Below are 13534 nucleotides of genomic sequence, written 5' to 3'. Positions count from 1 at the left end.
CCATGTACACATACCATATATACTTGAATATAAGCCGACCCGAGTATAAGCCAGGTACCTAATTATTACCCGGGAAGCCAGAAAAACTGATTGACTTGAGTATAAGCCTAGGGTGGGAAATGCAGGATGTGAATTAACACAGAGGGGAGAGAGGGTGTGCAGCCACAGACATATCCTTACCAGTTCAGCTGCCGGTGTAAGTGAATCACTACGGGTGCTTCTGCGAATTGGAGCCATGTCATAGGACGGCTCTGATTGGTTAGATGTGAGTAAACAAACATTCAAAGCTCTAAAGTGTCAGCGGGGCTTTGAATGAACAGCAGAGGAATGGCAATCACCCGCGAGATGTTACACCTTGCTGGGGTACCAATGACCCGTGTATAAGCTGAACCCCAGTTTTTCAGCACATTTTTTGTGCTGCATAACTCGGCTTATACACGAGTATGTACGGTATTTGTTAGTGAATATACCCTCATTCTCCCTTACACATTCATTCAACATGCATGTTTATCAAGCCATCTACTCGTAGATCACATTTATTGCAGAATTATGGACATAACAATACTTACCTATTGCGCTTCTAGTGTCTTCACTTGCCCCAATATTTTTTGGTAAACCTCCCTTATAAGACCTTGCCTTCTCCTTCATCCAAATTTACAATACATGTCCACCCACTAGAAAGTGACTTATTTTCCTCTCCCTTTCTTTCCCACCACTGGAAACCATCAAATAATGTGTTGTTTCTTTTTTAAGTGTAAAAATCTTTTCTTGACTTTTTACAATAGTGGTCTTATGTTTGTCCTTTTGTGATGAACTAATTTCATTAAGTATAATGTCTTGTAGGTCTGTCCACATTACCAGGTGTTTTTATAGATTTATCATTTAAAATTTGTTCGTAGTATTTAATTTTGTGTACATACCATAGGTTATTTATCCATTCTTCCATTGATGGGCGTTTAAGTTGTTTCCATCTTTTTACTATTTGTAGTAGTGCTGCCAGGAACAATTATAGAACATATAGTATGTATCTATACTTGTTGTGGCTCTTATTTCTGTAAGATATACAAGGGGGTACCCCCCAAAAAACTGGAATTACACTGGGCAGAGTGGAGCTTTTGTAGTATGCATTTTCCCCACTAGGCAAGCATGTAGCAATTTGCTTTGAGTTAGTGCACCCAGTAGTGTTGCCTGCGAAGATTCTCTTTGGTCAGTGTGAATTTTTTCATATAAGCAGTTTCACTGGAACCTCATTTTATGTGATGGCCAATTTAAGAAAATAGTGTGCAGCTGTGAAATTTTGTTGCCTGCTCAGGAAAAACGCCGCAGAACCTGTTGTGATGTCGAACACAGCTTACAAAGAAAGCACTATGGGAAAAACTCAAGGGGACCAATGGTTTTCTCATTTCAAAAAAAGGTGAGATGTCCTTCCCAACACGATCGCTGAAGACAAACTGGGTGCATAAGCAAATCTGGTAAAGAAAGCTGATGCTGCCCAGCTATCAAATGCTATCGTGTCTAGGGTCTTAAAGGCTTGAAGGTAAACAAGTGGCCATCTAGCTCGGAAGCAACAAAGCCCACATGGAAGAAGCACACCAGCCTGTGTGATCATGAGGTATTGAAGGGATCAGGTATCAAAGAACAAAACTCGTATCATTGGGAATGAGGGGGGAGTGCAGTTGGGGACCCAAAGCCCATCTGTGGGCAACTGGATATCCCCTTACAGAAGGGTCAAGGGGAGGAGACGAGCCAGTCAGGGTACAGTGTAGCATCAATAAAACATACAACTTTCCTCTAGTTCTTAAATGTTTCCTCTCCCCCCCACTATCCTGATCCCAATTCTACCTTACAAATCTAGCTAGACCAGAGGATGTACACTGGTACAGATAGAAACTGGAAACACAGAGAATCCAGGACAGATGATCCCTTCAGGATCAGTGGTGAGAGTAGTGATACCTGGAGGGTGGAGGAAAGGTGGGGTAGGAAGGAGGAACCGATTACATGGATCTACATATAACCTCCTCTCTGGGGGACGGACAACAGAAAAGTGGGTGAAGGGAGATGTTGGACAATGTAAGACATGACAAAATAATAATAATTGATAAATTATCAAGGGTTCATGAAGGAGGTGGAAGCAGGGAGGAAGGGGAAAAAATGAGGAGCTGATACCAAGGGCTCGAGTAGAAAGCAAGTGTTTTGAGAATGATGATGGCAACAAATGTACAAATGTGCTTGACACAATGGATGGATGTATGTAATGTGATAAGCATTGTATGAGCCCCCAATAAAATAATTGAAAAAAAAGGTCAGATGTTGATTGATGACAAACCTCATTCTAGATATCAGTCAACTTTCCGAACGGATGAAAATGTCGTCGACTCAATGCATTTGGAGTTCATTCCACCAGATCAGACTGTTAATCAAGTGTTCTTCTGAAAAGATAGCAAAACAGTGTTCGACAAAAAAGGCCTGATTTGTGGCAGATGGGGGACTGGGTTTGCCACTATAACAATGCACCTCCTCATGCAGCCATCTGTGTACCAGTTTTTGGCAAAATACAGCATGCCTCTCTTACCCCACGTACCCAACTCGCCTGACCTCATTCCATGTAACTTCCTTTTGTTTCTGAGAGTGAAGACATGAAAGGACAGTGATTTGACGACATAGAAAAGGTGAAGAAAAAAGCGAGGGCAGTGCTGTCAGCCATCCCAAACAGATGAGTTTAAAAAATGCTTCCAAGACTGGAATCTCAGATTTGACAAATGCTTTAAGTGTAACGGAGAGTCCTTTGAAGGTGACAAAGGTTATAGTTTTACAGTCGCAGCTGCAGTGTGAGGGCTCCAGTCTCTTCACACCCTCACCAACATTTGTTGCTTTGTGATGTGGGTTTGTTCTTTCTAAAATTGACTGTCGATGCTGGTGTCGGGTAATATTTCCTTGTTTTCTTGATTTGCATCTCTCCAATGGCTAATTGTCATAAGCATTTCATATGTTTGTTGGTTACCTGATTGTTTGAGATAAATTTGCTTATCACAAAGGACTCCGGGTCCATTTCAATTTTCCTTTTCCTCCTCTTTTCTTTAAAGCCATTAAAACCATTACTTAGGTTTGAGGGGTTAGGAATCTGGAGGGAATTTTAATTTTGTTTTTAAAGAAACATACTCTATGGATATTACATAACCCATTTCAAGAAATTAAATCAGCGACAGGGAGGGAAGGAAGACTTTGGGGGTGAACAGTGGGGGGGGGGCTAGAACTGACTGATTGCACAGCTCAGTTTGGGACTATGGGGGTGGGGGGAGACTCTAAGGTAGACGTGGTGTTGATTGTACAACTCCGCTTGATGTGACTGAATGATCGAACTGTTCAATTGTATGATATATGCCAATAACACTTAGGAAAAAAAATGTTTAAATGAAAGCTACTTCAAAATTTAAAAAAATCAATAGCAATATCCTATCAAACCCTTCATTTTTTTCCTAGCCCCTTCTCCATCCCTCCCCTCTCTATTCCCACCTGTCCTTGGCCTCCTCCTGGTCATCAGTCTTGTCTATATATAAACCACCACATTTCTTCTTGTTTTCCCTTATAACCATGATGACATAAAATATTTTATTTTTTTCAGACTAAGCTTTCTAAGCATAATGTTCTCTAGTTTTGTTTATATTTTTCTGTGTTTAACAGTCATCATTGTTTTTTGATGCATAACATTCCACAGAATGAATGTACCAGACCATGTTTATCCATTCCTCTATAATTAAGGTTTTTGCTTGTTTCCATTTTTTTTGCTATTGTGGGTATTGCTGCAATAAACGTAGGTGCACACATTATCTGTTCATATTATAGTCTTAATTTCTTTAGGGTACATACCCACTAGAGATTGCTGGTACTTGTTTTTGCCTTTGTTTCGGGAAGTGCCACACTGATCTCTGTGGTTGGACAATTCGACAGTCCCACCAACAATGTAAGTGTTCCTATCTCTCCACATCTTCTCAGGCATGTTATTTTCTGTTCTGTTGAATTTGGACAAAAGTGTCAGTGTGACTGAGGGACAGGCATTTGGATGGGGGACAGATCAAACCCAAGGATGTACATGCCATTCCAACACAAAGAAGGGGGCAATGATGGCACTCGGGGAGCAGGGCACTAACCCACTGAGGGGGAGAGAATTGGTTGTCTCCACAGAATTGGGAGTGTGCATGCAGACCCCAGCATGGCGCACCAAACCTGGAGGGCAACATAAATAACCACATGGAGCAACTCATGAACAGAGAGGGCTACAGGGCCGGCCCCAATCAGAGCTAGACAGACCCTCTCCATAGAAATATATGCCACAGAGGACAACACTAAACCTACCAGTTGGGGAGAGGGGCTGGCATGCCATGCTCAGGCGGATTCGAACCAAGAAGGAAAAACTGAGGTTCTAGACCTCATATCGGCACACCAAGCCCAAAGGATGACACTCCTGCTGCATGGAGCCACTAAGGCACCGAGAGGACTGTCGGGACATCAGCTCGAGACGTGATGCCCCTCACTAGAACATACCCAGAGTACAATAGTCGGGTCTGAACCCCACATAGTAGCGAGAACCAAAAAGAAGACATGATAGATCAGCAACCGGAGCAAAGCAAAGCCACAAAGCCCCCAAGGAGCCCCCAAAATAGACTTCAGGCTAGGAGGGGCAGTTGCAATTCCTGGAATTCCCCCAAGACCAGTGAGGAGATAGTCATAAAGGTCAACAGACAGACCTGGAATTATGTATGCTTTTTTGGTTTTTTTTTTCCTATTCTTTTTTTATTCAATTTTTGTGTGTGTGTGTGTTTTGTCTCCGTTATTGTTGGTTTTGTCTACCTATATGATAGGCATGGGAAGCAAGCTTGAGGAGAGAAAGCAATGGAACCAACAGTTCCAGAGGGACCTGGGCTAAGGAAGAGCCCGCAATAAAATGATCTTTTAATAAAATAAATTCAGTACCAACATTAAAAAAGTCCTGTGTGAGGTGATATCTCAGTGTTAATTTAATTTGTATTTCTTATTGCTAATGACCACAAACATTTCATGTGATTACTGGCGACATGGATGTCGTCTGGTAAATTGTCTATTCATGTCTTGTGCCCATTTTTAAATTGGATTATTCATTTTTCTTGCTAACGTACTATAGTTTTCTATCGATTTGGGAGATTGGTTCTTTCTAGTGAAGAGGATTATTTGGTGTGTCTGAACAAGTGTGTCTATAGTTAGTGGAACATCACGTCCTCTAGAACCTCTCAGTGGACAACGAAAATGTCTGTATGTGTGATACAGTCATTTATAAGATAAGGCTCTTGTAGCCAAACTCTTTGTAATGCCTTCCAAACAACTGATGGGACCATGCAGATTGGGTGTCATGTTTCCCTGGTAGGTCTGAGAAAGTGAAGGTGGGGAGCATGGTGACAGATTATGATTCAGGTGTGAGTGATTGCTAACAGAATTGTGATTGCAAACACATAAAACTCATGGTCAAGTTTGCCATCCACTGGGTATAAAATGAGCCATCTCAGATTCAGGAACAGGGGTCTCATTACCATAAAGAAGGAAGATTATCAAGTTAAGTAAGGGGGAAAGTATGTCCTATGGACACAGATCCTTGCATGCTGAACCTCCTTGATCCAGTAGACAGAGAGCTGAAACACCAGAGAAGTTGAGGAGCAGCAGACGTAGCAGCAGCAAGAGTATTAGTCAGTGTTGAGCCTCTCAGCCTAGAGTGAGGAAAGTTGAGTGTTTTTGTGTTGGAGACTGGTTTGTGGACTAGGATGTCTCCAGGCAGTTCACAGGAGGAACTATGTTTGCTGACTCAGACAAGATTTATGGTGAAGTAGACTGCCCTTTATGCATTTATTGGCAGTGCTACAGGAGGTGACCAGAAGGGGGATAGTTGTATGCAGGACACAGTATTATGTGTGAAGATAATGGAGACTGGTGCACGTAGTAAAGTAATAACAGATCTTATGGCCATCTACTTGTTCATTTTGTACTCAAAGAAAATGAGGCCCAGAAAGGGAGAGAGATTTGTAAAAAGAGTCAAACCATTTTATTTCTTGCATTTTTATTACCCCCTTATTTTATAAAATAAGTATCAAAATTCCTAGTTTCTTGATTAATACTTATAACTTTATTTTGCAATTATAAATGTACAGGAAATTGCAAAGTTAGTACAAAAAGTGTCATGTACTCTTTACCTAGCTTTCCCAAGAGGGAAGATGTTGCATAATAACAGTACAACTTCAAAATGAAAAACTGACCACGGTACAGTAACTATTAACTAGACTATAGAACTTACTCAGTTTCACCAAAATTTACATGCATTCATTGGTGTGTGCATGTCCATGTTATTCTATGCAATTTTAACACAGGTATAAATTTGTGTAATTACATCAAGCAACGGAGCCGTTCAATTCCCTTTTATACCAGTTCTTGTCTCTGGCTACCACTCATCTGCTCGTCATTCCTGAAAGGGCTATTTCCACTTGCAGGTGACTGCAAAGAAAGCAGCTAGCAGCAGTCCAACACAGGTTTCTTTCTCTGAGATAAATGGGAAGGCGCATCATGACTGGGTCACATGTCAAGTGGACGTTTAACTTCAAAATACAATTCTAAATTCTTTTCTAGAGTGGTTGTACTGTTTTACTTTCCCATCAGATAGATGAGATGTATCGTTTTGAAAGGTCCAGCTTTTCTGTTGAAAATTCAACAGTATTTGGTATTATCACTATTTTTTCCCTTTAGCCATTCTGATAGCTGTATAATGATAATACAATATGATATTAATTTTTTATTTCCCTGTCAACTAATGGTATCCAACATTTTTTCATATGTTTACTCCCACTCATAAATCTTCTTCATTGAAATATCTATTCATGTCTTTTGCCCAATTCCTGACTTTTTTTTACTTTGGAGTTTTAACCATTCTTTGTATTTTCTAGATTGGTCGGATACATAAAAGGTTTATATATACGTTCCCTCAATTTGTAGCTTGTCTTTTCCTTTTCTTTAGTTTTTTACAGAGCAAAAATTTTAATTTAGATGGAGTCCAATATGTCAATGCTTTACTTTTGAGGTTCAAGCTTTTATGGGAAAATCTAAGAGTTGATTGCTTGCCCTAGATCCTGAGGATTTTCTCCAAATTTTTCTAAATGTTTTGATATCTTGCATTTACATGCACGGTTCATTTTTAGTTACTCTTTATAAAAACGAAGTGGTTTAGGTTGAACTTCATATCCTTAAGGTGGAGGGGGGCACTATGGATGCCCACTTGGGAAAAAGGCTATCCTTTCCTCTATTTGATTGCTTTTGCACCTTTGTCAAAATTGCTTGGGTATATTTGTATAGGTCTGTTTTTGTGTGTCCATCCTCCGCCAACACTGTCTTCATTACTGTGGCCTTATGTGGTAAGTCTTGAAATCAGCTTTATGTGAGTCCTCCAATTTTATACGTCTTCAAAATGGATTTAGTGTAATTAATTTTACATCTGGGTATTTTGCCTTTCCTATAGAGGAAGAAAAGAATAGAGAAAAACTGTGGCTGTGAGGAATCAGAACAATGTATCCTTGACACCCCATGTGATTTCAAACTTCAGTATGACTCAGACGCAGCAGATTTCTAGGCTCCATCTCCCAGAGCTTGACCTCCAAGTAATTCTGAGGCAAATTGTTCTAGATTAGACTGTGAAATATAAAAATAACAATAATTCAAGAAGAAACAAATTGAAAAAAAAAACAAACCCAGTTATCACCCTTTCTTATCATTGTTGGGGTTAGAGCGCTCTTTGCTTTCTTTTATACCTTCTCCCAATCCTCACTTCAACTTCTAGTGTATGATGGACCTACCAAAAGAACTTTGAAAAGCATGATTCTTTTAATACATCCTAAATCCTGATAGTTTCTGGAAAAACACATTCAAATTCTATTAGACGCTCCAAGGAAAACGATATTTGCTCAATAGGAATTTTTTTCAGAAACAAAAAGCAACAACTCCTCTATGTAGTTAAAAAGGGCCACGAAATGGGCTACACCTTTAATGAGTTAGCTTCTGACAGCTATTGCAGCGCATATTCTCGGAATAGACAAGGGTGGTTCAAAAGCCTTCTGGCAAATGGAATTCAAACAGAAAGGAATGTCCCACAAACTTTTTGGCGACCTTCTTGGTTTCCAAAATACACACCAGGAAAACATGAGAGACATGCCTATCTCTCTGACGGCAAAGAGGAGAGGGAGGGTAATGATGAGCTATCTACGTTTCTACTAGGCCTGTTGTGTTTATTACTCAAACACAAAAATTTTTTTTAGCTAATTCCATGAAAACAAAAACAAAATGAGGGAAAAATAAAGATTTAAAATACATATCCCAGGTAGAAAAGAAATTCAAAGTATGTATTGTATTGGAAAAATATGCTGCAAAAGACCTCTTTAAAAATAAGATGTACACTTCCCAGACGTTTCCCCAAGACTTTCCTTGCCAATGTACCTTAAAAAGATCATGGTCTATAAAAATCATCTTACAAATGCTATTTGCAGGCCAATTATAGGTAGGTGGGTTTAGTCATCAGCTGTAATGAAACTGCCCAAAAAGTATCATTGCAAACACAGATACATAAATATATAAAACTCAAAACACTGGGATAAAAATTGGTCTGTTTGTTCCACATGAGTTGCGTACATCTTCACAGACTATATATCATACTCATCATCACAAGATTGATGGTTTGAAACCACCAGCTACTCCGGGGGAGAAAGATGAGGCTTTCTGCTCCTATAAAAAGCTACCGCCTCAGAAACCTGCAAGGGGCAGGTCTACTCTGTCACATAGGGTTGCTAAGAGTTGCAAATGACTCAATGGCTTGGAGTTTGTTTGTCTTGAACATTCAGTACATTGAAAAATAATCTTACCACAGTTCATCTCCGGCTTATTCCAGGGAAGAAAGCTCTCGCATAAGCTCTTCTTTTTCTTGTTGCAGCTCCTGCAAATGCTGTTGGTTTTGCTCCAGTCTGTCCTCCAACCACTGCAGGAGAGGCCCGCTGACTGCTGACATCTGGCTGCACAGGTTCTTGGTAAACACTGGAACAGAATGAATGCCAGTGTAAGTTAGTCAAAAGGGCAAAGACAGAAGCATGGAACGAAGCAGACACCTGCCCGGAGGGAAAGCTGACTGAAAGCAGATAGAAGGCCAGCTGCAAAAGGACCCAGGGCCCCAAAGGGGGTTCCTTTCCCCAGCAGTTCAGACCTGCCCAGTCAGTGGCCACCGCCCCCCACCCCCCAAACCGGCGCACACACGGCAGGGTGCTGTCCCAAGGAGCTTGGTGGGGAAACTGCTCGTCAAATGTGACAATTCAACTCACCTGACGCTTTTTTTTTTCAAATTGAGGAAAAAACAGAGGGATGAAGAGTCAGGAATTTCTCTTTCATGTTTTATCGTAAATTCATGTGATTAAAATGTGGCCCTTCCTAAGCTTTGGGTGAAGGTCAGCTTCGCCGTGAGAATGAGTCTCAGGCACTCTTTTGAAACAAACTCCTTTCACAAAACAAAACTGTTCTAGAAATTACCACTGCTTGTACTGCAGAAAATAACTTTCCAGCGTTTCTTCAAAGTATACATTTATGTGGGTGCATGTGTGAGTGTGTGCACGCGTGTGCGCATGCACTTTCTAAAAACAGCTCTACTGGGGAATTTACTTCCCCCACCCATGTAACAATATAGCATAGAGAGCTTTTAGTGTCCAAATACCTAACGTTCCTCTTGAAGAGCTGCACAACATTCATCTGAATAGATGCACCAATTTAATAAGTTCCTTATTGATGGACATTTCACTAGCATGCATTTTTCACTCCCGACTCGCTAAAATTCATTTACATGTATGTTTGCATCTTTGTTCTATAACTTTTGAAGGATCTGTTTTTACAAGTGGAATTGCCAGATCCAAGTCCATTTATATTAAAACTGATTATTCTGTATTTTTCAGATTATACACCAAGATATACCTCCCAAAACAGTATATGTCAGTGCTCAGGTCCCTCATTATTTCTCAATTTTATTACTTTCAGGAGAAAAGAGGAGAAAAATGATAACTTGATTTTAATGTGTAGGTCTTTTATATTAAGGTTAGACAGTATTTCGTTGCAACTGGCTCTTTTATCGGCCCTCTTTATGTCCTTGGCTCATTTTGCTTAGAGTATTTTTCAATCGTCATAATAGCTAACATTTACTGAGACCTAACTATAGACCAGGCATTCAGAGTTCTTGACACAAATTACATCACTTAATGCTCACAGTAGAACTAGAACAATGGAATTTTTCCTCACTAAGCAGCAGCACATGGGTTAGTTAACTTGAACACCTCGCACATAGGATTTGCATTAGGTTCTATCTACTATGTGCCCTCAGGAACGTTATTCAACATCTCCGATCGGAGTTTCTGCATCTATAAAACAGGGCCAATAGTAGTATCGACTCGCACAGCTTAGCTTTTAAAGATCATGACTGACAATTCAATTTTTCTGGAAAGCGTCTATAAAAGTCCAAAAGTTATTCATTTAAATCTGTCAGTCTTGCCTTACATGACTGTTTCAGATAACACTTAGGCCATCATCATCTCCCCAGATTCTGAAAAAATATCCTTATCCTTTCTTCTTATGTTTGTTTCGCTTAAACAAACAAACAACGCTTTATTGGGGGTATACTTGGCAAGCAAAATATGCACCCATTTAGCGTTTACAGATAAATGAGTTTTCACAAATCTAAGTATATTTTAAAATATATTCACCTGTCACCCCCAAAAAGTTCCCTGTGCCATTCTCTGGGCAGCCCTTCCACTCCTGATCCCTTGCCCCTGCTCATGAATGTCAGTGTATAGAGATGGCCTTTGTGCCAGGCTTCTTATACTCAGCATGTTTTTGAGACTCACCCAATTGGTGAGTGTATTAGAAATCTATTGAGTGCTTTTACGGGTGTATAGTATATGCATGTATCACACTCCATGTATCTATTTATCCATCGATGGATGGTTGTTTGTATAAGCTTTTGGCTACTAGGACTGATGCTGTTACAAATCTTCATGTACTGGTTATCGTGTGAACAGAGCTTTGAATTTCTCTAGGAGAGGAACTAATGGGCATTTGGTAATCATAATCGTCAAACTCTCTTTTTTTTTCTCGTCAAACTCTCTTACAGAGTGGTTATACATATTTAACGGTGAAAGTTGAAATATATCTGGCATCATTTCTTTGGAAGTTATATGGTGGGAATCTGCACTTCCTTCAAATGGAAGTCTGGAAAGCTTAATATTGTCTCTTTGGTCAGGCAGTAAACCTAGTGTCTGAAACAGCCCAATAGAGGGTAGCCATTACACTGCTGAGTGAAATGCATGTATATTAACAATCAAACTGGCCCAACCTTTGTGAATAACCTTCCAATTGGTTAGAAGTAACATCCTTGTCAAATATAAAGTCTTATATTTAGTGAGCCTATTTTGGAACTCTATTCAGTTCCACTAATCTATTTATCCATGTTTGAGCTGTTATTATTTTACAGTAGTACGGCTTTAGAATGTGGTTGTGTATTAACTCTTTGTCCATGTTTTACCCGTAGGCAAAAATGACAGGAGAGACTAAACCATCTCTCCTTTTTTTTTCCTTCCTTAAAATAATTACTGTAAAAATTCTTTCACTTCGCACTGGTCACTAGTCTAAAGTCAGGGTTAGGCAGATAGAAGGGAGGAATGGGTAAGTATGTCTGTTGGGGAAAGTGACTTGGTGTATGTACATGAAGCTTTCTGCTCCTTAGGCCTGTATACAAGTTCCTTCTATATTTATTGATGTGAAAAATGTTTTTCCCCTTGCACTCTCTTTAATCTGTCTTTCTGTCTATCTACCTATTTATCAATCTGTCGAATATTTCAACCCTTACAACAGGCAAGTAGTGGTGTGCTGGGGTTGCTAAGACTCAAATATTAAAATTTCAGGAAGTTCACAAGCTAGTAGATGTCAAGACAGTAGTAGCTTGACACCAGCCATGGTAGGGTTATCACACCATGGAAATTGGAAAACACTACAAACAAGGGCCCACCTCACTCCAAGAGCTGCTGGTTCAACACCTAGCAACACCACTAAGTATGTAGCTTATTTTCTCTTGACTTATTCCAGATAGCATTTATAGTGCTAAAGGGTTCGCAGGCACAAAACAAACATCAGGAACAGGCTAGATGGCAAAGCTCTTGCAAAAGGAAACTCAAGAATAACTTGTACCCATTACTTCAATCGTTTAAACTAATTTTACTTCTGTCAGCTGAATATTTCAGGGATCCCTCCTCACACTCATGAAGAAAACCTTACCGGAACCATTATGGATCTTGGTTACTGAGTCCAGATGAGTAAGGCTAAAATGACAAAATGGAGGAGGTTAGTGGCAAACAAACAAACAAACAAACAAACAAACAGTGCAGTAGGGCAAACAAAATAGTCATGGGCCATTAAAAATGGCAAGTTGTATCAGACCTTTGCCAACTGGATGAGATAGACATGTGTGGCTTAAATTCCCATAGTGTACAGATGTTAAGGATTGTTGAGATATGATTTTATTAAAAAATTCAAGAGACACACATCATTTTGAAGTGATTGTCTCTCATGAAACCTTGGGCATCGATCCAAAGTGAAATGGGACAGATGTAAATGTTAAAGAAATTGTTATCCTACCATGCAAGAAATATGATGAGGGAAACTAATTAAAGACACAGCAGCTGTGCTACTCAAGATTAAAGGGCAGAAGAGACTAAGGTCCTGAGGAGGGAAAAAGCCAGGAGGGGAGAGTCTCTACCTGTGGATCCTCCTATATGCATCCTGCTCCTCCTGGCACAGGATCTTGGGTAACTCTACTGCTGATTCAAGGCACACTTTCCCAATGGTGACACGAGGCACAATATGGATTGGGATTTCGATTCTCTCATACCTGAAAGGCAATCAGCTCAGGTCAGCCTTCAGCCCAGGATCAGAAATTTGCTGTAGTTTTAATGGAAACTTTGGAAATGTTTACTTCAAAAACTCAATAGTCCTATCATTTATTTTTGTGGCTCAACTTCAAAGGAGAAAGCATTCATACTAGCTTTATTTGTGTTGAAATCCAGAGGCCCAGTTGCAGAGTCAATATTTTCTAATCCCATAGACAATCTGATGCAAATTTAATGAAGGCCTTAGGAACTCAGGAAGTTGCCAGGGACACTGAAGAGGTTCATCACAATGCCCGTGGCAGAGGCACCGCAAACTCGTCAATGACTCCAGCAGATTCACTCAAGTTGGGATTACTTGCATAACTGCTCACTTGTTCTAACCGAGACTCCACCACCACAGGAGTAAATATGTAAGAAATTCACAAATACTTGTAGGAGAAACAGATGATTGTTAACAGGCCAACCAATTGACCTATATCCATGGCTCCCCTCAAACACACCTAAATTGCAACTCGCAGTGAGCTCTGTCACATCTCCAGGCCGAAAGATGCCTGGAGATGTGA

General features: G+C 40.1%; 1 protein-coding gene across 2 annotated transcripts in view; it reads right to left on the bottom strand.

Annotated features, from left to right (window-relative positions):
• Positions 1–6128: 6128 nt before the first annotated feature.
• The window catches only part of BRCC3 (BRCA1/BRCA2-containing complex subunit 3), a 41281-nt gene continuing 33875 nt past the window's right edge, over positions 6129–13534 (bottom strand). Inside the window, exons 8-11 of one of the 2 annotated variants that reach the window (XM_075539679.1) lie at positions 12842–12973; positions 12361–12404; positions 8922–9090; positions 6129–7522 (exon numbers count right to left, since the gene is read on the bottom strand). In XM_075539679.1, coding sequence (XP_075395794.1) covers positions 8939–9090; positions 12361–12404; positions 12842–12973 — 328 coding nt within the window. In that variant the 3' untranslated portion in view covers positions 6129–7522; positions 8922–8938. The other variant, XM_075539680.1, reaches the window with a different exon arrangement.

Source organism: Tenrec ecaudatus, chromosome X (genome assembly GCF_050624435.1).
Source record: "Tenrec ecaudatus isolate mTenEca1 chromosome X, mTenEca1.hap1, whole genome shotgun sequence".
Lineage (NCBI taxonomy): Eukaryota > Metazoa > Chordata > Mammalia > Afrosoricida > Tenrecidae > Tenrec > Tenrec ecaudatus.
Note: the sequence above shows the minus strand (reverse complement) of the source record. Positions and strands in the feature narration are given on the sequence as shown.